The 26,935-nt window shown below is 43.0% G+C and overlaps 1 protein-coding gene across 3 annotated transcripts; it reads right to left on the bottom strand.

The window, feature by feature from the left end:
• Nucleotides 1-3,322: 3,322 nt before the first annotated feature.
• Nucleotides 3,323-25,906, bottom strand: LOC308132491 (transducin-like enhancer protein 1). Of its 3 annotated transcripts, none has more exons than XM_080499609.1 (20): nt 25,796-25,906; nt 25,256-25,356; nt 24,473-24,536; nt 23,245-23,289; nt 17,920-17,982; nt 17,678-17,782; nt 14,278-14,497; nt 14,087-14,103; nt 11,580-11,693; nt 11,328-11,381; nt 10,984-11,133; nt 10,723-10,861; nt 9,159-9,358; nt 7,659-7,735; nt 7,253-7,502; nt 6,916-7,163; nt 6,375-6,522; nt 6,086-6,236; nt 5,475-5,551; nt 3,323-5,204 (listed from the first exon to the last, which is right to left on the bottom strand). In XM_080499609.1, the coding sequence occupies exons 1-20, from the start codon at nt 25,817-25,819 to the stop codon at nt 5,097-5,099; spliced, it is 2,355 nt and encodes a 784-aa protein (XP_080355735.1). In that variant the 5' UTR covers nt 25,820-25,906; the 3' UTR covers nt 3,323-5,096. The 3 variants fall into 3 exon arrangements, with proteins under 3 accessions (XP_080355735.1, XP_080355736.1, XP_080355737.1); XM_080499610.1 differs by having other exon boundaries at nt 14,278-14,494; XM_080499611.1 differs by having other exon boundaries at nt 17,741-17,782.
• Nucleotides 25,907-26,935: the final 1,029 nt, after the last annotated feature.

Below are 26,935 nucleotides of genomic sequence, written 5' to 3'. Positions count from 1 at the left end.
ACTGAAAACTTGGAGTGACATTTCCTCCCATTTTTTATTTTTTTTTTCCCCCCTCAAAGGATCAGCTTTCATTTTGTGTCTGTGACTGCTGTAATTGCCACATAATCAGCTCATACTGTATGACACTGTGTGTGCATGTATGTGTGTCTGTTTGTGCAAGTATCTGCGCTCAAGAGCCAGGGATAGACTGAGAATTATATATTCACAGTAATTAATCAGATTTACAGTTTACATCAGGGGAGCGAGAGAGAGTTAGAGTGTTTGTTGTTGGTGTTAGTATTAAGCAGGGGATTGGACTTAGTTATTCAACACACAGTTGGTTTGAACAGCTGTTCTGTTCTGCTGCTATCTATACCTCCATATCAATGCAACATAGGGAAAAAAAAACCCACTAAAATCTCAGTACATTGCTGGTAACTTCTCTCTGTTCTGCAGGCTGATCTGTTCATTGTTTCATTTCATTCTTCTCAGGGCCACAGCAGAAACACTGCAGACAATCGCCTGCTGTCAGAGACAGTGTCTCCATGTTAAGATGTGGGGGGGGACACAAAGCACTAATTGAATTCCATAAAAATGCGCAAACGTAAAATCAGGATTTCCTTTTCTATTCTGAAGCTTCAGACACATCGGAGTTGGACTTGAAACGCCAAAGAGAATGGACAAATCATAAATAAACATGCACAAATGTCCTTTCATCTCTGACAGTGTGGAGTAGCACAAAGGTTAAGGCTGAAAAAACAGGGCTCGACTTGTCCGTAACATCTGGTGTTCCGGGAGTAGACGGCACTGAAAATGTTCCCCGGAAAACACAAACACAGAGCAACTAGCGGCTTGTGCTCATCGATTCAGTGCAAACAGTCCAGAAGTGGCTGATAAAGGAGAGAAAGATTCACATTGTTCAGCCGGCAGCCTTCATATCGGTGCCTCGGTACACAGTCAGACCACGTTCTTGTTTCTTGTGCATTCTTCTTCCGATTTGCTACACTTCCACATCAGTCCATTTTCAGTGGCAACTTTCAAACATGATACAACTAAAGTTGCCAACTTGTTCACCAACCAGCAGAGTGCAACTGACTCTAATGTGCCTCCACTCTCACAATACATGTAGTGATGACGGTGAAAGGCTGCAATGAAATAATACCAAGTTGTTACTTTTAGTGAACAGGTCATTCAATGTTGCTGCTACACTGTATTGTCTGTGAATCATTTCCCTGTAAGGTCAATCTGCTTTCTGCTGGACACTGTTGTTCCACAATGAAAAGGACATAAAAAGCTCTGGGACAAGGACAAAAAAAAGCTATTGTTAATAGCCCTTCTTCATTGTTGTGATTTGTGACATCTGAGTCCACAGTCAAAATGAATGCTGACCACCACAGTCTACTGCCTTCAGACTTCAGGTCCAACTTTAAAGATGTTTCGCTGAAGTGTTCCTCAGATATTTCGGGCTCAACAATGGCATGAAGCCAACGCCACAAGTGACTATGTTCTTTGATCTTTAGCGACCAAAATCATTTCATTTTGTCATTTAACTAATCATCTTACTGATCTTTGGCTGAATAGACGGTACACCTCTGGATTGACTGATAGTCCAGCTCATTGTAAATACAGAGGGGCAGACGACCATGCAAAAACCAACGGAGACTTCAGAGTCACCAATAAACCTGACACGCGAGCCAGTGGGTTACAGGAGGAAGCTTAAAAATCCAGACAAAAACGAATAATTATTTACCTTTCAGTGTGATGACAGTCCCCAGTCCAGATCTTCGTTCCGCCTCAGTCCAAATGAGGTTGTGATGGCATGGTGGAGTAGAAAAAGTTCTTCAAAATATCCCCTGGAAAATAGGCTTTTGAAGGAATATGTTAAAAAAAAATATATAAATAAATAAATAAATAAAACTCACATAAGTATTCAAATTATACACACACTGTCATAGAATAAAGGTGTAGGTCAACATGGACCACTGTGTATTGGAGCTTGTCTTGTCAGAATGAATGCGCGCAACAAACATAAGGACTCCCACTGTTCTTGAGACTCAATGGTGCACAAGGAAATGTACAGATTTGTCAAAATGGATGATTTGAAACTGGATTTATATTTCACAGTTTCTGCTGTGATAACCCAACTGAGCCAGAAAGCACTGAATAATTGATAATACCATTGTTGTAAAACTAAGAACTGTATTGTGTCTTCAACTCTCAGTAAAAGCTGTAGCTGCATAACATCTTGTGTGATTTGCTGGTAAGACAATAATGAAATGTGTATATCATCATCCTCAGTATGCCTAAGTAATCAGTAACAATAATGTAAGCTACTGGTCAAGTGTGAGAACGCCACAATTTTTCACCCCATTCATTTATTGTGAGTTCAAGACATTAGATTCTAATGAATAGCTTGAAAAGAGAGTAACTATAACTCAAAAGAAACAAATCTTCAAAAAACTAAATAAAACTTAAAACCACAGTAAGGGAAAGTTGCATTTCAGTAAAATGGGGTCCAGTTATGGAACAAACTAGACAAGAAGAAAAGTGTTATTTTGTTTGCTTTAATTTTAAAATGGAAAATAATTGAGATAAAGGTGCAGAGTATATAAGTTAATCTTGCTTTCTGCCCCCTTTCATTCAGGACTTTGAAAACTTTTGTTCTGTATTCTATTGCATTGATACTTTTTTTTTTAACCATTATTTACAATGAATAAAACAAATAAACTAAACCAAATGGTACAAAGGCATGTGGTGAAGGTTAAAAAAAGGCAAGATTACTCAAAACTGACAAATAATTTGTGATCAAATATTTGATTTACAATTATATTAGTTTGTCCAATGACTTTCGGTTATTTAAACAGCTGGAGGGAAGAACTGACAGTTGTTATTCAAACATGGCAAGTAACAAAGTGGCCTATTGTTACTTCATTAACGTAATCATGAAGATTCTTCTATCTGTACTTTAGTTTAATTTTTCTGAAGCTGTAGACGTTAACTAATTTAAATGGCTTTAAATTAATAATGGTTGAATGTCAAGACTTCTTGTTCTGGTTTCAAAAGTGGAGCCTCCAAAATATAAAGTTTGAAATGTAATTCAGTGTTTTATACAAAGTTCAGTCAGGTCATTACATGTTTTTAATGAGGTTGTGTCACTGCAATGACTGAACAGCTGCATCATCACTGACAGGCAGCATTGCAATGGTTAAACATTTGTGCCCCAAACTCTTAGAAAATGTTCTTAATCTACTTAATACAAACAAACAGACTTGGCTTTTGTTTAAATTGTGGGTGTGGCCTACATGTGCTGTTCCAAATGAAGGGTTAAAGACTGAAGTTAGGAAAAAAAAAACCAAAAACACTTTTATTGTTCAGGCATTTCAATCATTTTAGATTCACTAGCTTTCAGATCATTTAGAATTTCTCAATTTTCATCCATGTAAAAGACGTACAAAAAAAACAAATATTTCTAGAGCATGTCTTGTAAGAAAAGAATAGTATATACATTTTTACAGGGGAAACAGGTTTTTTTTTTTTTTTTTTTTTTTTTTTAAGTCAGCACAAAGTCATAAAATATGAATTGTATCCTGAAGGTGAAGTACGACCAAATCTTATCTGCCCTCCAGAGACCGGAAAAATTAAACTCACTTTCGTGGATACAATATCTTCAAAACTCCAGAAAAATAACACAAAAGCACTTTATTTTTCAAGTAATTATAGGTAATTTCCCAGTTTAATAATCCAAGTAAAAAAACAAAACAAAAACAAGATTAAATCACATAAAGATAATCTTAGCCAGTTGACTTTTGGGAATCATAATTAATGGTCCATTCAATAAGACAATATCCTTTTCAAAGAGAGATAAAGGCAGCGTTTTCAGGTCGATTCACTAAGAACAGTGAGGAGAGTGGCTCATTACATTAATGGAGACAACCGGCTGACACACACTGCTGCACACGTAGAAGATGTATGAGCAGGAAAGTCACATGAAGGCTTTTGTTGCCATCGAAGGAAAACAAAAAAAAACACCCAAAAATATGAGAGAGGAAACAAACTGTTAAACCACTTGAATTAGGCAAGGAGGTCTGAAAGAAAGTGAACTTTCTTTTCTCCCGTTGGTCCAACATGGAGGGTCAGAAGAAACAGAGGGTCCAGTTCAGCTGAACAACTCGAGTTAAGCCTACTGTAACAACATTGAAATACATTCTCCTGGCTTGTTAAGACTATTCTCCTCCTGGAATTTGTATGAATTAGGCAAACTAACTGTCACATGATGAAAAAAAAAAAAAACCTCCACAGAGACATTGACAGTAGCATAATGTTAGATAAGTCAGCAGAACGACCAGGGTGTGTAAAACACGCCGGTTAGGTACTTTTAAGTGTGTAAGTACAACTTGGAGGTGGACAGCTACCACTATAGTGCAGTTAGTGAGGAGAGGACTTACTGTTAAGACAGAAAAGGTACTTTTTTTTTTTTTTTTTTTTTTTTTTAGACAGTGTAGGCGCATCAGAACAGCAAGCTGAGGTTCTAAGGTCAAAGAGTAATAGCTGAGAGATCAACAGGCTGTGAGAATTGTCTGAAACTAAATATTCTGCATTCATAGTCTCTGAAATTGTCCATCAGTGAGTGCTTCTTCTCCGATCTCTCCAAAACTATGCGTACTGTGTTCATCAGTTTGAGTACACAATCCGCCCTCCGGCATGAGAGTTTGTTCTCAAGCCCCCCCGCCGCTGGTTGTGACACTGATCTCAGAACGTTTCAGCATTTGGTGGTCGGTACAGTGTCATCAGAAGTGCTGGTGGCAGTCCAAACAATCCACAGTGTCCTTTGGTCATTATCTGGTCCCTCTTACTGATCCCAGGTGAGTCAGCAGCACAAAGCAGTGGATCCCAACACTAATGCATCTCCTCTGTGCCCACTAACGTCAAACTGCTTCGGACATGGAGGCAGCTACACAGGCACATCAGATTTGTGCAGGTAAAAATGCCTCTTTCGGCTAATAGAAACCCAAGTAGGACTGACGGCCACTGTCTGTAATCTCTGGCGCTACCTGAACATTTTTCGAAACAGTTAAGAGTGTGTGAGATAGAAAAACTGGCGCTCTCTTTCCAGATTTCTAGTAGATGACTTCATAAACAGTGGCCTTCTTGTCCCCGGAGCCAGTAACAATGTACTTGTCATCCACAGATATGTCACAGCTTAGCACTGAAGAGGACTCCTTAGACTGAAAGAGAAAGATACAAACAGAGAAAAGAATTCAGGCACTAATAAATATCTACTGAACAAAATTATGTCTGATGTGCTTGTTGCTCCCAAACAAACACAGCACAGCTGTACATGCTTGCATGATCAGGTATGAAACTTCAAGGTGTCATTAAAAGATTTAAGAGTTGGTTTTATTCTACTTCTTTTGTGCAAAGAAACAATTTAAGAAAAAGTCTGTTGATTGCATTCATTTTCTTAAGTTGTATATTCAACATAATGATCTGCAAACCTGGAATATGCTGGCTCCGTACGGTGTTCTCCATGCATTCAGCAAGTTGTCTTTTCCTGTGCTGACAAACCATTTGCCTGCGAAGAGAAACACAAAAATATCCACAGTAAGACACAATGCGAGAGGCGAGAAACATGAACGGCTGATCGGGCTTTTTGAAAAATGGATAAAAACATACAATTTCATACAATTCTTAATCCTTATTTTAATAATCCTTGAGATCTGGTCAGGGTTTTTAATCCACATTTGTTGTTTAAATTAACTGTGGTTTTTCTTTCTACACATCTTTTTGTTTGTAGGATACGCACGTCATGCATACCTCAACGCTCTGAAGAGAATAATGTCGCTGTGTCATAAAACCTGAATTTTCCCAGAAAGCTACAATGAATCAAACTGGACTCCATCACTTTTGATTTCACTCCTGATGAAGCTGGTACCAAAGGAGACATGATAAAGTATAACACAGCTTGAGACAAAAATGACACCTTCATGTCACAAATATGCTAAAATGCCAAATAAAGGAAAAGAATAAGATGACTTAACAACTAGGTTATCTTCAGAAGTTTTCAAGGTTAGACGAACTAATTGAGCGGTGACGGCGAGTTGCTTACCACAGTAGGCAAACTGCAGGGAGAGGACACAGCTCTCATGTAGATGAAGCTGATATTTATCAGGTTTGGTGACGTGAAGAACTTCCACGTTGCTGCTCTCCATTCCCACGGCGAGCCACTCTCCTGTCGGACAGTATCCAAGAGAGAAGATCTGAAAAGGAGTGAGAGAAGTTGCATGAATGGTGAGCACTTTGAAGTCATTTCACTCCAGTGAGGCGACTGCATGAGAAATAATTAAAGGGAAACCTTTCGCCGTGGTTACCCGATACTCTGCTATCTTACGGCGTACCTGTGATGTGAAGTCGTGCTGCTGCAGCTGCCGCCCCTCCCTCAGATCCCAGGAGCGGACAGTGTTATCCAGGCCTCCGGTCCACAGCTTGGTGCCATCGTTGGAGATGTCTATACAGCTGGCTCCATCTGTGTGGCCCTGGAACTGCCTGCAGGACACACATATACATTCTCAGCCAAAGAAAGATGCATTAAAACAATGATACACAAGGCATCGGGTTGCCCAGGCATTGGTATGCATCACAGGCTACCAGATGTGAAGCATTAACAGGGTTTCTCGTGTCGATTCAGTTCCGTCATTCAAACTCAATGGCCCGTCTCTCACTGCTATTATATGGCTTGAAGCAGCCAGGGCTGAGTCTGCAAATTTGAGTCAATAACGTTGCCTTGAGGATGTTTGTGAGGCCAAGCATTGATTGTATAAGAGGCTAAAGTGGACCTGAGATGCGTAATTATAGTACACATTCTCCGTACTCAGAGAATGTGAAGATTCACACGCGGTTTCTGTCCTTGTGACCAAAAAAAAAAGACGTCAGTCTCACCTTACAAGTGTCTGGTTGTGCAAATCCCAGACTGCAATGTTCCCATCACTGCAGCAAGAGAAGCAGACCTTGGAGTCTGGGCTGATGGCCAAAGCGTAGCATGCTGGTGCCGACGAGGTCAACTCGGCCTTAATCCGGGGAGTGGGCGTGGCCAAATCCCAGATTGACAAAGTGCTTGCTTCACCTCCGACGATCAGTGTCCGGCCGTCGGGGAGCAGACGACAGGAGCGGATGTAGTTATCTCGATTCTGATGTAAAAGTCACAAAATAAAAGCTTACTATTAGTACTTTGAACAGCTCTTAGTCAAGCTCATCATGAGGTCATCATTCCACTGACCAGACAGTCCAGCTGGGACACAGGGCTCTTGTTTCCTGGGTGACTGATGTCCCACACCTTGACACAACCCTTTCCTCCAGTGTAAACGTGTCGAGTGGGGTTACTGATGGTAACGGCGCACACCACCTCGCCATGGTTCAGTGTGTTGATCTGACGGGCATGGCGAGGGATCCCCGGCCCCACCAGCGCATCTGGGGGGAACGGCACTGGCTGCATCTGTCCGTCAGCCGCCACGTGAAAGGAATAGGCACTAACGGCACAGAAACGAGGAAGGGTAACGGGAGAAATTAGGAAGGAGGTCAGGGAGTTCAGAAAAAGTGCAAAAATGTGCAAATAGATGGAGGGAAGATTCACAGGACAAAGCAAATCATTTTCTTTTCCCAATAGGAGACAAAAACACACTTACGGTTTGCCGCCAGGAATTCCCGTCAGGCTAGGAGGCATTCCAGGTACTCGCATGTGAGGATGAGGATCAAAACCAACCTTGAGGAGAGAACACAGGCGTTTTATGAGCCCAGTGCAAACACACACCCATGGGAATTGGTAAAATGCACACAAGTCAATACTAACCTGTGGAAGAGAACACAAACACTCATGAGCACAAAGCAAACAGACACTCAAGCACACACACACACACACCCTTCACAATCTGAATGACAAGTGTAGAAGACGGCAAACACACAGGAGCCCAGCTATCAGCACCCGAGTCGCTATCAAGTGTTACCCAGACACAGCTGTGAGTCGACTAAACCTATTTAAACAGTGTAATGAACACTATTCAAATAGAGGCAAGAGTGATGAGGCGATTGAACATAACGCATACTAGCATGCCCACTGTATAAATACCGTCACGCATAACAGAGAAATGCAGCTGTGCAACTATTGACACACTTCACAATGTAAAATATACAGTGGGTATGTAAACTTAAACACAATTCTTATTTCACTTCACAACTTTTATTATAACTTTTATTTTAAAAACCTGAATTGAGGTTGACATAATACTGACATGCAGTCCAAATAAGCTTCTGCAAATATTATATATACATATATATAAAATCAATTTCATTCAAACATAAAATATGACCTTCAAAAGAATTCGCTGTTGTATAGTTACATACAGAAGCTGTATGTTCACCACATGTTTAGTTTAGATTTCCATTTTTGAAGGGTGAAAGTATTAATGCTACATGCAGAATTGACATCATCCAAACAACGAATTGTTTAATCTGCTGTAAAAAACAAATAAATTGAAGTATAAGAGACTGAACGAACCCTGAATATTTTTTCTCAGAGTGGAAGAAGGTCAGATAAAAAATTGAAACTCTACATCAGAGATGAAAATATGCCTGGAGCAAGTTACAGGGTTTCATGGCTTGTGTGAGCTTTATGAACACTGTGTGCAACAAGTGTTGCCCGAGTGGTTGAGGGGAAGAGCAGAGAGGAAGCTGTAGCTGAAGAAGAATACTCAAATGAGGGAACACAAAGCTGAAGGCTTCACTTAAAAATTCACTCTGTTCTGTTGGCTCACTTTCACCTCAATAGGCAGGAGAGACTTTAACAGTGAAGAGTGGGATGAAAACTGACACGTCCACAAGTAGGAGGCTGATACAACACTACTGACAGTCACAGCTGAGGGAGCTTCTGCTAAATGTTACCTTAAAAGATCAATTCTTACAGGTGCATCTTAACACATCAGATCTCGTGCAAATAACCCAAGCATTTCAAGCATCTTGTATTCTGGCTAAATTTCATGAGATGAGATTTCAGAGGGTTTTTTTTTTTTTCTCTTCTTGATCAGATTGAAAAACTTCAGCGCAATGTTGAATAAGCAAACTTTTGAAGGTGTACTTTTTTCTCAGACGACATCGCGGTGCATCTCAAAAAAATTAACTGCTTCACTTACCATGGGCGAACGGCCATACGCAGCCACAGCAGCTGCAGCAGCAGCACTCATCTGAGGTGACATGTTGTGCAGTCCAGCGGCATAGGCGGCAGCCCCGGCTGCACCAGCGAGTTCCCCGTTCATTCCTGCTGCATGGGGCAACATGCCAAACGCCCCCGGATATGGGCCAGGTACGGCCAGGGGAGTTCGCAATCCTGCAGCTGAAGAGAAAAGAGAAGGAAAAGAGAGTGGGACATATAAGCTGGGAATAAACAGGAGTGCATTCACTTTGTTAAATCATCAGTGGTTCCCAAATCATTTGTCAATTCTGCCTCCCCTAATTCCCTCTGAAGATCACTTTTTGAACTTTGATTTTTCAAAACATGCTATTAGATACAAAAGCTTTTTTTTTTGCAAATTTTGTTTGGAATTCTTTATTTCATTCAAAAGTTAAAAGAAATTAATTATCAAATCAAATAAAAAAAAAAAACTGTCTTGGCAACCAAACTTTTAATTCAACACATTTTGAATGAAAAGGAGCAGAAGAGAAGATCACTCTTATAATATCTGCACCTTAGTTGCCTTTCAAAACCTTTACATCAATCTGTTAATGTTCAACATTCCAAATAATTACAGATATTTCTCAGAAGTTTATGTGCAGTATTTACAAAATGATTAGCCACAGGTCTGCTTCAGAGTTTATAAAGTGTGATTGGCTTCCATTGACATATGAAAGGTTAATTTAGACAAACTTAAGAGGAGTCAAAGCCTTGTCCACCCCTTGATGATGGATAATAACTTCCTATAGTTCAAACAGACTTCATGAGAGGTCATCTCAAAGTCCCTTTTAAACATGTTTATGCAGATATTATGCAGATTCTACAAAACTACACAAGTTTTTTTTTTTCTAAAGTAAAGATGTGAAATGAGCCTTGACAACAACCGCTCAACGGGGAGCAGGCAATTAATTTTTCATGAGGGCCAAGGGAAGGCTGAAAAATTATATGCCTTCATTTAGTTTGGCTCGTACTCACATTGCACTATTCAAAGTGAAAATCAACTGTTGCAACAAGGTCATGAAGTTAAGTCAGCTACTGGTTTGGGTGCTCTTGCCCTCAACAAGCCCTGACTAAGAATTGAAAAAGGATCAGAGAATCCGGCTCATTGGTCAACCTGAACCACCACTTGATGTTGCTCAGTATGAGCAGCACGCAGGATAGCGAGTTAGCCAGCGTGTTGCCCGGTACGCAAAAAGGATGCAGCAGGACCAAAAAAGGGGCGATGCGCAAGAGACAGAAATATGCGGCTGTGGTTACATAGTTCACTTCTTGATCTTGATTTGCCGTGGACACGGTTCACTTGCAAGTGACCCACGTCTTCAAGTGGACCATACTTTTGTTTGGACAGCGCAGACTTATCCAAACATGTGAACTCTGGTCTGCTTGAAGCGAACAGAACAGTGCGAGTGTGAAAACTGTGAACGACGTGGTTGTGTTTATCTAATGATGTCGAAGATGCAACGTTGAGCCCACTTATAAAAACGAGAAATCCTTAACCTTCCCTATCATCTCATCTCTGCACTTACTCGGTGGATGCGGTATCTCCATGGAGGGGGGTTTCGACAGACTTGGCCGAATTCCAGGAGTGGAGCTTGGTCCTGGGGTGGAGTCGCCTCTTGGAGTGGGTGTGCTTGACTTTAGTCCGGGTGTGCCTGCCTTATCGCGCTGCACACAGTAGAACGAGAGACATTTAACAACCGCACGTTCAGTGAATTATATGGTTTGCCTGGTCTCTCACACTAAATGCTCAAACATATCAAGTTGTTTTTTTCCCCCCATACTCATACCATAGCCATCTCTTTTGACTTGAGGGAGGACGAGCTGGCTGATGACGCGGTAGACGCTGGGCTGCAGGGGTCTTTCTTGAGAAGACGTGCTTTATCCAAGCCATTTTCTCTGGGGGATGGGAGAGGTGTTCCACGAGGGGAGGCTGGATCCTGGGAGATGAACGAGAAGTCAGTTAACTACCCGAAGACAAACTCAAAGCATCAGAGTGATATTGTCGTCGAGAAGGTATCCAGTTGAAAAACCATTTCCTAATATATGTAATTGTAAGTATCCTTTTCACATGAAAGAGTCTCATTGTGTCACAATGACAAGAAAAACACTTATAGGTTGAAAACATACAGACCTCATTTGAGACATCCACCACTAAATTGTCATCACTTTTCTCCCCATCACTGTCCTAAAGGAAGCCAAGCAGGGAGACAGTCAATACACTATTTAATGCAACACTTCTCATCTTGTAATTTATATAGAACACTGTGGTTAAAGTCCTCACTCTCTGTCTAAGAGACAGAGAGTGCGAGTGAGAGAGGAAACCATAAATTGTTATTCCTTACTTTAACAAGGAAAACACCCACACAGACAGACTATTTCTTACATAGTGGCTTGAATCCTTGTCTTCCACCTTGCGTTTCTTGGTGTCATTTGGAAAGTCGGGTCCGTTGCGTCTCTTATCAGAGTTCCGAAGACTTTCCGGAAGCATTGAGTTACTCTGTAGATGGAAGAAAAGAATGGAATAGAAAGGCAGAACACAAGAGCAGATGAGGTCAGGAGAGGAAGAAAAAGATTGGAAGAAAAGGAGTTTGAAGGACAAAAGGGAGAAAAAGTGTTTAAAAATTGAGAGAAAAAAAAATGTACATTTCCATTTTAGATTCTGCTTTGTCGCATTTCGCAAAAGCACACTAAATGGTCTGATTCATCCATCACCGATTACAAGAGCCATTCATCCACATGTAGAGCAGGTTAGAAAAACAGGCTCCTACTTGCCAACAGGTTAATAGTTCACAGAAGCATGAATTAAGCAGCACTAACACTTAAATAGCAACCTCTTTTCTCACTTGACCAAAGCCAGTCAGCGCCGCACACACAAACACATGCCTCTGAAGTTGATGATTACATTAAGTGGCTCTCAGAATCTATCAGTGCTCCCTCTCCTGGCTCTGACAAGCGGCACTGGCTGTACTGTGTGTGTGTGTGTGTGTGTGTGTGTGTGTGTGTGTGTGTGTGTGTGTGTGTGTGTGTGTGTGTGTGTGTGTGTGTGTGTGTGTGTGTGTGTGTGTGTGTGTGTGTGTGTGTGTGTGTAATTGACTGTGAAAGCCTGTGTGTATGATCGAGTGTGTAACAGACTGAGTGTGTATTACTTGCATAACACTCTTGTGTCACTCGATGTCCCTAGACGCACACACGTACGTGTGCACGCCCGTGCGTGCACAAACACACACGCACTGAGAGCTGTCTCCCCCTGGCCTCCTGACCAACGGATCCTATTGTTAATGGATTAAAGCTTCATGTTGAGTCCATTATAGTCTCAGCCTGTCAATGAAATGTGCATCCAACATACACAAACACATGCACACAACTAGTGAGGGAGAGAACGCTCGGGCTTTTGGTGGGAGAAGGGTAAATGAAGGAGGAATAGCGAAGGGGGGAGGAAAAGGAGAGAGAAAAATGGGTACATGGAGGGGATGAGATTAGAGGACGCACAAGATGGAGGGAGGGTGTGAGAGTGTGGAGAAGAAGAAAGGGTGACAAGAAATGAGGGAAAGAAAAAGAGGAGGCGTAAGGAGGGGGAGGAAATCTGTACTCTGCCAAAGGCCCCTTCCTTCAGCTCCCCACCCCCCACCTCCTTTTATTGAAAGGTTTTAGTGAGCTGAGCACAGAAGCACTGACCCGCAAAACATAAGCAATTTCCCCCCTCAGTCCTGTGCGACACACACACACACACACACACACACACACACACACACACACACACACACACACACACACACACACACACACACACACACACACACACACACACACACACACACACACACACACACACACACACACACACACACACACACACACACACACACACACACACACACACACAAATAGCTGTTCCCTCACCCCCACCCATTCCCAAGCCCCCTCTCTATGGTGGTGATATTAAACACAATGAGAGTCTTTAAGCGCGAGATCAGGGACGGTGGGGTGGGGGTGGGTGAGGGGGTGGGGTAATCTGCTCACTGAGGTGTTAAATAGACACAACAATGCAGCCTCGGCTTGAGAAGTGTGTGTGTGTGTGTGTGTGTGTGTGTGTGTGTGTGTGTGTGTGTGTGTGTGTGTGTGTGTGTGTGTGTGTGTGTGTGTGTGTGTGTGTGTGTGTGTGCGTGTGTGTGTGTGTGCGTGTGTGCGTGTCCATGCTAAAAAGCTCATTTGGGGGGAGAAAGGGAAGCTAACAGTTGAGAGCCGATCTGGAGCAGAACTAAACAGTCGGGCCAAATCTCTACCCAGAGATCTCCAAACACACAAACACAGTCAAAGATATACCGGTGGAGAAACAGACAACTATAAGGGAGGAAACTGTGAGATATTTGCATTAATGACAGGGTGTGATGAATTTCATCGATCGTTGAGGAGAAAATAGGTCACTGCACCTGCAGATAATTGTATAACAATAGCAACATAAAAGCAAAATATATAAGAATCTGTCTCAGTCACCGGTAAGCTTTGCAGAGATAAAAGTTTTAAAGTCTGCCTTCTTCATTTTCAAATGAGTTTATTTTAGCTTTGATTATAAATTTTGGTTTCGATGAACTACCTTATGCAAGATTACTTGCTTGCTGTCTCAATGACCTTTTCGATAAATATGTCATTACAAATAGAAACAACTCGATCACTACTTGGAAGTACTTAAGGTACATCAAAGGCAGCGCAACAGATTTTTCTTTAAATTTGAGTGGTGTTTACTGAGCCAGTGAAGCCAATAGTCAACATGCAGCAAAGATCAAAATGTAATTTGATGAAGCAAAAATGTTCCAGTGAACAAAAACAACATAAGGAAGAGAGTAATTCTTCAGAACAGCAAACACGGCTGCAGGAATAGGTGGTACTTACTGTGCCTGGTTCACGCTCTATTGCCAACACAGATGCCCGTGTCGTCATAGGGTTAGGTGGTGGCAAATCAGGAAGAAAAAAATAGACAGAGAGGAGCAAGATGAAAATGTCATATTATGACACAAAAAGACCTCAATCTATTGAGATCATCGTATGAGAGGCAAATATCCAAGTTGAATGTTTCTCCTCACCTCTCAGATGCTCCGGTCCTGCAGGATGTGAATCAAGTCCGGACAGATGAGGCTTTTTATCACCTCCATCTTTTCCCGCCAAATGGGGAGGAATGGCACCGAGGGCTCCGGACAGAGCCAGGAGACCAGCTGAACCACCCAGCTGAGAAGGGTGGAGACCAGCAGGGTGAGGGGTGAGGGGCACAGGGGCACCGCCATGGTTATGGGTTAGATGCTGCTGCTAAAACAAAGTGGGAAAAAAGAATAACAGAGAAAGAGAGAAGTAATTGGTTGATGGTTCAGACTAGGAAGGTGAACGTTAGCAAAACTTGACAAACACAAATAAGTGAGTAAATCAGTAGTACTCAGTTGAAATCAATAGACGCTTCTCGCTCTATAGGAGTCTTCAACAGATGACAGTTTCTTCAGTTTACACCACCTTGTAGAGAGCAGCAGCTTGTTGAGGTGGTGAACACGTCCTCTCCCCCTACACACTACCTCACTCACACACATACACACATCCTCCTCCCTCTGGGGTCAAACACTGAACAATACTGACAGCTGGGATCACAGCCCAAAGCCTGAGGATGTGGAAGGAGGGAGGTGGGGAGGATAGGGGGATTGACTGAGAAGTGGTGGGGGGGGGGGGGGGGCAGCGAGCCCCAGCTGCTGCTTGCACTGTCAGGTCTTGTGAAAGAGTAAGGCGGCTGAAGAGAGAGGGGAGAGAAGAGGGTCAGAGAGAGAGAGAAGGAGCGAGCGAGTGAGAGTAGAGCAAATTTGGCTTGAAGCCCTGCTCTCTCTTTCACACCAAATCAGGCACTTGTCTGAGCGTGAAATGCCTTTGTGTTCCAAAACATCATTATTGCCTCCTCAGACAGTAGCCGCGGGAATCCAAGCTCACTGATTCGCCGCAGGGAGGGTGGGGGGAAGGAGATATGAAGGGGCGGGGGTAGGGGGGGGGGGGGGGGGGGGTACAGGAGGCGACTCGGCAGGGGTGGAAGGAGTGCTGAAGGTCAAACCGACTTTTATCTCACCTAATTGACTAACCCACCCTCTCCCAAGCCCCTGTCCTCTTTCTTCCTCTCGGTCTATCCTTCACCCTCTGCACCCACCCCCCAATGAATGAAAGCTAAACAGTGAAATAGTCTTTTAGCCTCAGCCCCAATGCCTGCCTGCCTGCACACACATTTTCCAGAGTTGGCTTGCCTGCCAAACAATCAAATATAAACACACCCACACGTCACACTTGATCACCCTAACATGCATACACAAAGTCTAGGTAAACAAGGAAGGCACACACACCCTCAGTCAACCAGCCCACCCTTGCTTCTTGTTATCTGGGGAAAAAAGCAGAAATGCATGCTCCGCTACACAGACGCACCAACAAACAGATGCAAAAACAGACACACCAAGGGTATACAAACAGGACCCCTGACAGGAGTAAATGGAGGGGAAGCATTGGTGAAGGCAAGAGAAGCCTGGTTTGTCATGGGATGTTAGTGTGAGCTGGTGTGCATGCATGTATTGGTGTGTGTGTGTGTGTGTGTGTGTGTGTGTGTGTGTGTGTGTGTGTGTGTGTGTGTGTGTGTGTGTGTGTGTGTGTGTGTGTGTGTGTGTGTGTGTGTGTGTGTGTGTGTGTGTTGGAGGGGGTGGCAACACGCTTCATTACACTCATTTAACTCACAAACAGGGTGAATGACAGGCCAGCGTGGGAGACGAGAGGAGATGGGGGGGAGGGTTGAGGGCAACGCCGTGACCCCCCTCCTTTAACAAACACTAAAGTCCTGCAATTAAGACTCAAACAGCAACTGCCAAATCCACCTCTCACCCCATCACACACCAACAGAGACCCCCATCAGTCCACGCCAACTAACAAGCTCATCCCACATTCAACTAAACTACACTGCAGGCCCCCTTCCCAAAACTAAAACCCAGAGCCCCTCCCCCTGCCAGTCAAGCTCCTATGGCTCCTATAAGGCTGAGTAATAACCATTTGCCGGTTCCACCCAAAAAGTCATCCCCACCAACAGCTCGGCTTTCTCTCCATCTGTGCCTTTCGCGGAGTATCACTGCCAAACAAGCGAGCAGAAACTTCTTTTCACTCTCACTTTGCCAAAGCTTCTTTCTGTTCCAGTCTGGTCTGAATAGCTGGTCATGCCCCATCCGTCATCTCAGGCTGACAACATCTTTCCAATAAACACCCCTCATCATCCCTGAATCATTTCCTCTCTTCTCGTCTCCCGTGCTGTGAAAATGATCACATCTATCAATCAATTCATATTTCCAGGCCCATAGTTCCTGGAAAGAGAACTATTTAGTGTTCTTGAGTTTGGTGATCAGTACATTGAAAACTGAAATCCTTCCCAACACTGTGGGCCGCCACATTCCGGAAAAGTCCAATTCCATGTAAACCAATTTCTGCTGGATGTATGATATATAATTTATTCATAGCTCGGCTAAAAATTATTTACGAGTTCAAATAAAGCCTATATAGATGATGGATGGAAGTTGTTATCCAAACATTGAATTTAAAACCAGCTGTTGTGGCTTCTGAGTGTTTAAGGTCCCACAACTAAAAGCCCACCATTTTCTGATCAATCAGCTTCCAAGAAACCTCTCAAAGATGCTGACATACAGTATCAAGTGCTTGTAATTGGCGCCAGTGTGATCATATTGCAAACTCCTGCCAAGTCTTGGCCAGATGACCATTTGAAATCAACGTTTCTGATGTCAGCTTCTGCGAACCTCTTCCAAATCAAGCATTTACAACTGTGTAGTTTCACTTGATTGCCTTATCGAAGTTTCCACTCTTATTTGAAAGGGTTTTTCAGTTGGTCTCTGCCGTGTATGTGATTATCCATACTCCAGTGGTTAATGACTCAACAAGTGCAAACTCCTAATTGTATCACTCCGTCACAATGAAAAAGCCCCGAGAGGTGAAACAGCTTCAAGACTTTCAAGCATGTTGAGATGTCTTTGTGGCGTGACTGGATGTACAATAGCTTGAAAGACTGAAATGTGAACTTTAGAAAATAAAACATAGTGTTAACATTAATTGAGCATGTATAATCTACAATACTTCCCAAAACTTTTTGGGACGCGGAGAATGCAGAAGAGCAGTAACATATCTGAAGACTTCAACTTGTATCAAAATTAAAAAAACAAAAGTTGTACTCATGGACTTACTTTGACCTACTTCTGTGATGTATTCACTGCAATGTGGAGAATACATGTTATTCCTCTTCAAAAGAAGGGCAGTTCTTGGTAACATCCACCACTAATTCCTATCAAAGTATCTCACAATACTGATCCCCGAATACTGAGGTGGCAGAAAGGGTCGGTCAAATCATCTCATCTTGAAAAGATTCTTCATTCACAGTAACAGTTTATGTACGTGAAGAGTAAATAAAAGAATACACACTGTAGGTGGAAGACCTGGCAGTCCACGTACCCCGATGACGGCATTGAGCTCTGCCATAGTCACCTGTTTAGCTCGCTCCACAGCCTGGACGACCTGCTGCTGATGCTGTAAACGACAGAGACAACACAGAGCTGCTGATGATCGAGAACAAAAGGGGGCCTGATAACGAAAGTGAGCAAAGTCAGGGAGAGTATACAAATGGCATACAAAACAGTTTATCGCTCCAAGTCACAGATACTTACCTCCTGTGAGAGGAAGGGAATGACTTGTGCACAGATGGTGTTTAGTCTCTTGGCAATCTCAGTCTGATGAAGGAAGAGACACACAGATAGAAAGAGACTTAATTGTTGATAACATAATTACATTCATTTAGAAAAGACAGCTGTTCAGTAACGCCAATAAAGTAATACAAGTGCACGCGCACACGTCAACACACTGGGAACTGCCGCCTCCATAGCAAGCCAACAAACGCATGCAACACTGAACTCTCTTCGATAATATAACGCCACGGCCCGCATCCACATCTCCCCGTGTGAGCCATTTTCAGGATTACCAACACGCACGGTACAATGGCATTCTCCTCCCTAATTATTGGTTTGAGCACAGGTTTTTCTCTTGCCTATTCCATTTCTTTTCGCTCACTGTCTGTCCTCTGTGCTCTTGTCCCTCTTTCCCATCAGCACTTCAACATAATCTCATCAGCGACTAACTTCATTTGCTCTCCCCCAGTATCCATGCCAACACATCCGCCTGCCCCCTAAACCCCCGGAGGTGGCTACAATTGGCTGAAACCAGATACCCCCATAGTGCCATCAAATCAGATAAAGAGACTCATATTACATATCACCCAATCAAATTGATACGAAGTCGTCCAGGGTGAAGAGGGAATTGGAGGAGCCATGAAACGTAGTAATGGCCCATCAGACACACACATTCCACATAAATAGATACACAGACACACACATGCTGGACTACAAAGCTTCAGCGGGGCCATATTTTGTTGTTGCGTTGAAATTTTAAAGGAATTGGATAGTTTTCCTCGTCGTCTTGAAATTAGAACATGGGAATTTTAAAACAAAGCCAAAATGGAGTCATTGAGCTGAAAAGGCTCTTGATATTTCACAATGCTAAACAACCATCTGTGGGGGTATAACTCATCCAAAATTACTTCACTTGCTGTAGAAACAAGTGAGAGATAATTTACCCCCTTCAAGAGCGATACCTCCCTTCCAAGATTTTTCCTAATTAAAGAGTTTTACTAATCTACCATCACAACTTCCTTGGTTAAGTACGCAACCATCAACTAATAAGAGCTACTTAAATATAACATCTCAGAAGGAGTCAAACGTAAGTATCAGGCTAACAAACCAAAAGGACTCAGGTTATTGGAGTTCATCCACTCTGTGACACCAATGTCTGTCCCGTATGAGAAGTGCTTACCGGTAATAGTTTCAGAGATATTCCTTGTATTAAAATTTTTTTGATTTGATGGCAAAATTGAACTGCAACGGGTCTACAGAGTTTCGGGGTGGGCGGTATGAACATTATACGGTAGAAAAGATAGAAATTTTATCCACGGTAGAGATTTGGACTATACAGGACTACTACAATAACACGTCATCAAGTTGTGCCTGTTTTGGTAGAAAGAATGGCCACAGCTGCAACTACGGAGCTTACATGGGGCACTCGATCCACGTTAGGCAGGATTTTTCCACCAGAAATGCTTTTTTTAAAAATATATATATATATATAATTTTGCACTTTATTTTCAACAAAAGACTTGGAAAAATAGCTGTTCCACACCTTGAAAAATCACTTGAAACATTTTGTACAATAAAACAATAAGCATTTGCACAACAAATGTTCTAAAAAATGGCATTGACAGTGTGCTTATTCTGCTGCAATGTATCTGCTATGTGAATATGTTCAGAAACATTCATTTTGAAATACAAAAAAAAAAAGAATATATCGTTATATATAATTGTTACCGCACATGCTTCAAAGTATACCAGGATATAGGTTTTAGGCCACACGGCCCAGCCCCAACAGGGCTCATCATTTGGTAACAAGATGATCAGAACAATCCAGTACCTGCTTACAGTCTGACATCACATTAAAGGCCCAGAGGCCGTCAGGAATATTCATCCCTAATACCAGTCTCCTCATGCAATTAATTATTTAAAGGCTTAAATATGCCCAACAGTTCCTGAAAATCTGAAGGAGATCCTCTTTAGCTGTAGTACACTTGCTCTCATTGGATGACCGTGTCACCCATACACCTTCAGCTCTCTAATTGGCCGACCGTGACAGAGTTCAGCCAATTATGTACTTGGATGAGCTAAATCAAGCAGTAGCGTATTCACAATGAGTCTTCAATTATACAAGTAAGTGCCTCAGTTATAATATTAATACTTAAGAGTTTTGTTGAATGTAAAAAAAAAAAAAAAAGAAACTCTTGGCAAGATTACAGAGAACATTACCAAGAAGAGTGCAAATAAAGTCAGAAAGTAAATATGGCGAGTAAAACTGAGACCGATGGAAACAACTCAAGGACACTGAGGCAATCCTGACCTATGTCCACAGGAATAAAAAATATCTGAAGTGTAAAATGTTCATTTGCACAGCGATGTGACGACATGGTCATTGAGGAGAGCGAGAGTTGGAGCTTGGAGCGAACAACAAGATGCTTGCGAAAGACGGCCAGGTAGTGTGATGTTCGTATTTTAAACACTTTGGCATGCCAGACCGCGCAGCATTTGTGGGACACACAATGCCCTTGTTATTTAAGTGCCCTCACTGCTGTCTGAATGGATGCAGAGATGATGACCCCATTATAACTGCCTTTCTACAGTAAATCACAGTACAACACAGCCATCACATTGTAAACCGAGACAGCTTTAAATAAAGAGCTATTTTAGGCAGACTATACCTGCACGTCCATTCTCAGAACTCTCAGTTGTAAGCCTATAATTAGCTTTGTATAAAGGCTCAGTGATAAGGCTGTCTGAGAATAGTCTGACTAGCCACTATTAGGTCAGTTGTGCAAATCTAGGCTAAATAAACAACACTACAAACACTTTACACAGCTACACTTGACAGCAAGATCACTTGAATGTGACTTAAGACAAAATTTGGGGAACTTAAGATGAAAGTAAAAGATAAATGCAGTTCGGAATGAAATGACCACCTAAAGTCCAAACTGTGTTCCTGTGTTTATATTTATAAAAGGAAACTTGATGGAAGCCACTCATCTGGAGAATGTTGTAGAAGCATTTTCTGAGGAAGTAAACTACTGTGCCCTCCTTATTTACCACTTGCCATAATTTGAGACAACATTTAAGAAGTCTTGATCCACAGATTGGAAAGAGTTGGGGACTGATCACTTACATATATCAATGTTGTTATAGTGGGATCATCCCAGATAGACGCTTCCCAGTGAGACACTAGTGTTTTCCCCCCAGATAGAAGCTTCGCATTTTGACGCCTGATTTTAATAAGTTAATTACTTGTAACATTTCAGTGATCTAAGATGAATAGTAATGTATTTTTACACATAAAGACACATAGTTCCTTTGAAAAAGTAGCTGAACATTGGTGAATGCCTCTGTATATGTGAGCGTGACGGGAGGAAACGGGGATGAAGACTTCAGCACAGATGCATTTCTAGACACCGTCCAGTACCTGACTGCGCACACCTAAATAGAAAAAGTCAGAGAAATCACGGCCGGTGAAAAAAAGCAAACCTTCACAGAAAAGACAAATATGATGAGAAATAGCCAATATTAACTTTAATAGCTATATATATATATATATATATATATATATATATATATATATATAGAGAGAGAGAGAGAGAGATGTAGATAGATATATATATAGTGTAACTGAGAAATGTCTATGTGGGATGAAACCATTATAATACCAACCAATGTATATCAGACTTGGAGAATCTGTGAAGAGCACTCAGACAAGGATTCATTTAATTGAGGCCGACAAGCAGAAGTTGAGAATAAGTGTGAAAAATGCAGGCATACACACACAATGTGACAACAACACAGGCTTCCATTACACATAATTGGAGAATTATTGCCACACTGCTCGACAAAAACCTGTATATCCACAGCAGGGGGTAGGTTGTTAGTCTGTACCCCCCCCCCCCCAATACCTCCCGCCCACAGAAGCTTGTTGCTCTGACAACTGCAGCCCCAAGCTAATGACCTCCCCTGGAGCTTTAGTGTGTCTGTGTGTATGTTTATGTGGGTGTGGACAATAGGAATAGATGCATCTCCCTCACAATGGAAGAACAGTAGCTTCACATGGAGATGAAATGAAACAGGAGCCAAGAAAAAAAAAAGGTGGCGGGTGGGGGGGGCTGTTAGCACAAGAGAGAAGAGATCCTATAACTGTTATTGGAGAGTAAAGAGGGTAAGGAGAGCGAGAGCGAGAGAGAGAGAGAGAGAGAGAGAGAGAGAGAGAGAGAGAGAGAGAGAGAGAGAGAGAGAGAGAGAGAGAGAGAGAATGTGGGCTATAAAAAAAATGAGAACAGCAGAAGAGAAGGGGAACATGAGAAAAACACTGAGAGGGAAAGAGGGTGAGGGAAGGAGAGAAGCATCCCCAATCGTCAGTGAAGCAGCCAAGCCAATCCACCTCCAATTTCCTTTGGTCTGACTGGTCGATAGCTGTGGTAATTACTGGTAAACGCTCTGAGCCCTGCGCCACTCCTGTGGGGGAAATATGTGTTTGTGTGCGAGGGAGAGGGTGAGAGATTTCCCTCCTCGTCCATGTGTCTACACACTTTCAACGCGAGTGCTTGCCTTTCGTCGTGTAAGCACAGACACTCGTAAACATGTTAAACTTTGCGTTTGTGTGCACATTACCATTCATGATCCCTCTTGACCCGTCTTTACATACATTACTTGCCAGCACACAAAAGTACACATAGACTTCTGTGTGCAAACAAACTAAATATTAAAGTGCTCACCCAGTTCTCAATTTTATGTTTGCATTGTGCTCGACTGAAGTGGGACAAGCTATTTTACCTCCCAGCTTCTAAAAGGGGAGCTTCAATGCATCTCCTCTGTCGGCCTCGCAGTGATCGATTCCTCTGCCCTCCCCAGCCCTGCCCCTCTAATGTAATAAAGCAGGCCGCTCCCCTAGACAGCACCAATCAATCTACAGAGCCATTCATCCTGCCTCTGGGCTCAGCCGGCCGGCCCTAACTGGGGAAATGGAGACAGAGGCCCATCGATCACAAATAAACACACATCCACACAACCGTACAGTAAAACACACGCGGAATTGTGTGCGCGTGCGCACACACACACACACACACACACACACACACACACACACACACACACACACACACACACACACACACACACACACACACACACACACACACACACACACACACACACACACACACACACACATAGACGTACACCCAAAATACATCACAACCCTGCCATGACAGAGAGAGAGAGAGAGAGAGAGCGACAGCGATAGAGACTGAGAACTAGAAGATGCAAAGGGTAGACAAGAGGCAGACAGATAAGCAGCCATACCTGTTTGTGCATTTCAATGTTGAGGCCATACGACATCTCGTAGTACTGTGGAGGGCAGAGAGTCAGATCGTCAGATAAGTGAAAGGAATCCTAAACCTTTGAAGCTAGAAGCCTTCGCAGCTCAAAGAAAACCATACAGAAGACAATGTAAAACGAGGCTCGCTGAGCAAACACAGTTTACATTGAGCGTCACAGCAGGACTTCCTCACAGAGCAATGAAGCTACTAACACAGTATGCAAATTAAAGTTCAATTTGCATTAGGATGTGTGACACATTGAAGTCAATTTAGATAATCACGCATAACCAAGAACACCATGTTAATGTGCCAACGTAAATCTTTAAAATGTTCAGTGACTTTTCACACCATATAACAACACTGCGGTTTTTCATAATTTGTGATAAAATGAATTAATTCACACACCATATTCTATACTGGTACTTAATGAATGCCCTCAATTGATCCCATTTAACTGTCTACAACCACTTTGAACCGCTTGAACTTCTCTCCCTTCAGCTCACTTCCTCCTGATCGACCAGATTCCAGGAATCCTCAAAACAAAAGCTGGCCCTTTCAAAATGCCCTGCTGAGTGCTTGTAATTTGACTCCAGGCTCATTGACTTGGGAGATTGGCACTCTGCAAGGATCAGATGAGCCAAAAAGGAAACCTTTGACAGGTTGACATCGGCACAGATCAAACAGGTAGAAGCTACTAAACACAGCAGCCGACTTCATTATTTCAAACTGCAGCCAATATTCGATGTGTCTAACTGTAATGTTATGCAGGGAAATTAAATAATAATCAAGCATTACAATTAAACTGGAGTTTTCAATATTCTGATAACAGAAGGAGACTTAACTTTTTCAATTCACTGGATTGCTGGCTTCACTGGAATACTGCAGCGAGGTTTATTCAAAAATACATACTGACAAACTGTCAACATGCAAGTCTAATAAGACACTCATCTTCCTCAATATCATGCCAGAAGAAATACCTAAACATCTTAAATGTGCGCCTTTCGTGTGTAGTTTTCTCTCTTTTCTATCACCTCTTCCGTTTATTGAGTTAATTTTCTTTCTTATTCACTTATCAGTCAAAGAAAAAGCAGTTCTCTAATCATCTTCAGAACACAGCTTCACGAGGACAAAGCATATTTCAAAGTTACTGGTGTGGTTGAACAGCACTATGTGATGTTATGGGACAAATTTACTGAGCGCATGCATCTCACCATGACATAATGTCTCTGCATCTCCGTTTTTTCACTGGCCAGCTTCTCACATTCCAGTTTGAGGCTGAAAAACATAAACACACAGCACTTACTAAAAGCTTCTTGTTGGGAAATTACATTCATTCAACCCAAAAGCATGACCTAAACAGCTGGCCCTAAACAGATGTTGTTCATGACACCCATTCCCCCTTCTTTTCTGATTTAAGTACATACAAAAACAGAACAGCCGAGTTGGACTGGTTGCAAAACAAAATGAAAAGTCTTGCAAATAAATTGTGTTTTCATTTACTGTTTCGTCAGTTGGGTCATGAATGGAAAAAAACAAACAAAAAACAAATACTCCTTCAGGTCTGTAGCCGTCACCTGTTACAGTGTACACACATGGACAGGGCAAAGGAAAACACAATCGCACACATACTTAGACAGCCTTTTCCTCCCGACACACGGCTACTCACACAGAGAAAGAGGAAAATAAGGAGTGATTTATGAAACCCTGGGCCCACACGCCACCCTCTGGCTCTCACCCATCACCAAGACTTAGACCTACCGCAGTGTGAAGCGTTAACTCTAATGCCTGCTGCATATGTGTGCACTTCTGTGTGTGTGTGTGTGTGTGTGTGTGTGTATCTAATCCAGGTTTATGGGTTAGTCTGAGGCCAGAGTTGGGGTTTTGACCATCATGTTATATGGGAATGACTGTGGTTAAAGAGTGAAGTTTAAACGTTAAGATGACAATAGTGGTGATAAAAAAAAAAAAAAAAAAAAAACAGCAGGGCAATCGACCTGTGGTATTGTGCCTGAAGGAACTGGAACTCCTCCTTGATGCGGTCCAGTGACTCTGGGATGGTGAACTTGAAGGGCTGGCCGGGAGCCTGATGGGGCGTCTGACACACACACACACACACACACACACACACACACACACACACACACACACACACACACACACACACACACACACACACACACACACACACACACACACACACACACACACACACACACACACACACACACACACACACACACTTCAGTATGTGTCCTCCAATATGCAGCAGATCATCTTCTGGCTCACATGTAACGTCAATAACTTAATTATTAGCAGCTATTGCACAAACATTAACAGCAGCACCCTGCTCCTCCGGGCAAGTGTCCGGCCCAATTAACATGCAGAAGGAGTTCCAAGTGTGCAGCCTGGAGGCTTTTAAAACATAAAACAATAATAACAACAACAACAAAAAACGGCAACAACTGGAGACGCAAGTCAAACAAAGGAGAAATGCAATAAGCCCGGCTGTGTGAACACCCAGCTCAGCGCCTTACCGGGTGTCGCCCCTGGGGAAACATCGTTATCTCCTGGAGGATACGACCGTCTAACCGTTAACAAGGACACCGAATAGCAGCGGAGAGTTCCTCGGTCATGGAGACGGATCCATCCGCCGCTTCCTCCTCCTCCTCCTCCTCTCCCCCACGAAAATACTTCAACCAAATGTGGCTAATTTCAAACAACAAAACAGAACCACGTCCCCGCTGCTGCTGCTGCCGTCTGAGCTCAACGGGCGTTTCACGTGAATCCCCGCTCCGGGTCGTTGTCTCTCCTCGCGCTCCAGGAAGGTTGCGCGACCGTAAATCAGCCGGAAAAACACGGGTAAGGGCTCATTAGCTGGAGGCAGCCGGAGGGGGAAGAAGAAGTAAGGAGACCAGGTGAGGAATGAAAAAGCTCCGGAGCTGCCGCCGCCGCCTCCTCCTCCTCCTCAGTCACTCCAGCGTCCGCTCGGTGTCCTGGCGGGGGGTTATTCCGAGTACAAGAGAGACGACCAAACAAGCAAACAGCGGAGAGGAAGCGAGCCTCAGCGGCAAACCGTCCGGCCGTCGGAGCGTCGGAAACAACATCCACACAAGTTAATTGCGCTGAAGAGTTCCCACTTGACTCGTCCGCGGTCGCTCGAGCTGGCTGTCGAACAGTCAACAAAACCAGAAAATGTTTACTTCCCCAGTTGAGTTCGGATTCAAAAGCGTCGTTCGAAATAGACTTCACACGAAAAAAAAAAAGAAGAAGAAAAAAAAAGGAGGAAATATGTCGTTAGTTTAGATAACAACAACTCCCACAGCGGCGGGAAGAGTTCACCGTCCAGCTCTGCTTTACCTCAATGGCAACTTTCTCACGCGGTTTCACGCTCCCCAGCGAACCGAAACTCTAAACCCCGCCCATAAAACAGCTCCCAGCCAATCGGAGCGGCAGCTCCACGTGGGGATAATGATGTGGTGTGTACGGCTGACCAATAGCCGCTCTGCAAACTTCCCCTACTCCGTTGACCTCGCTGAGCTACGCGGATTCTGACCAATCTGTGCGTCGTAAGTAGCCGCCCCTCCGGAGGCGCGCGGGGCGGGCATTGCGGTGGGTGAAGGCAAGTCTCACCTGTCAATCAAAGTAACGTGGGCTCAGCAGGCGCAGTGGTTGTT

This window comes from Blennius ocellaris, assembly GCF_963422515.1.
Source record: "Blennius ocellaris genome assembly, chromosome: 7".
In the NCBI taxonomy this organism is placed as follows: Eukaryota; Metazoa; Chordata; class Actinopteri; order Blenniiformes; family Blenniidae; genus Blennius; species Blennius ocellaris.
This window is presented reverse-complemented; position numbering and strand designations above follow the sequence as displayed.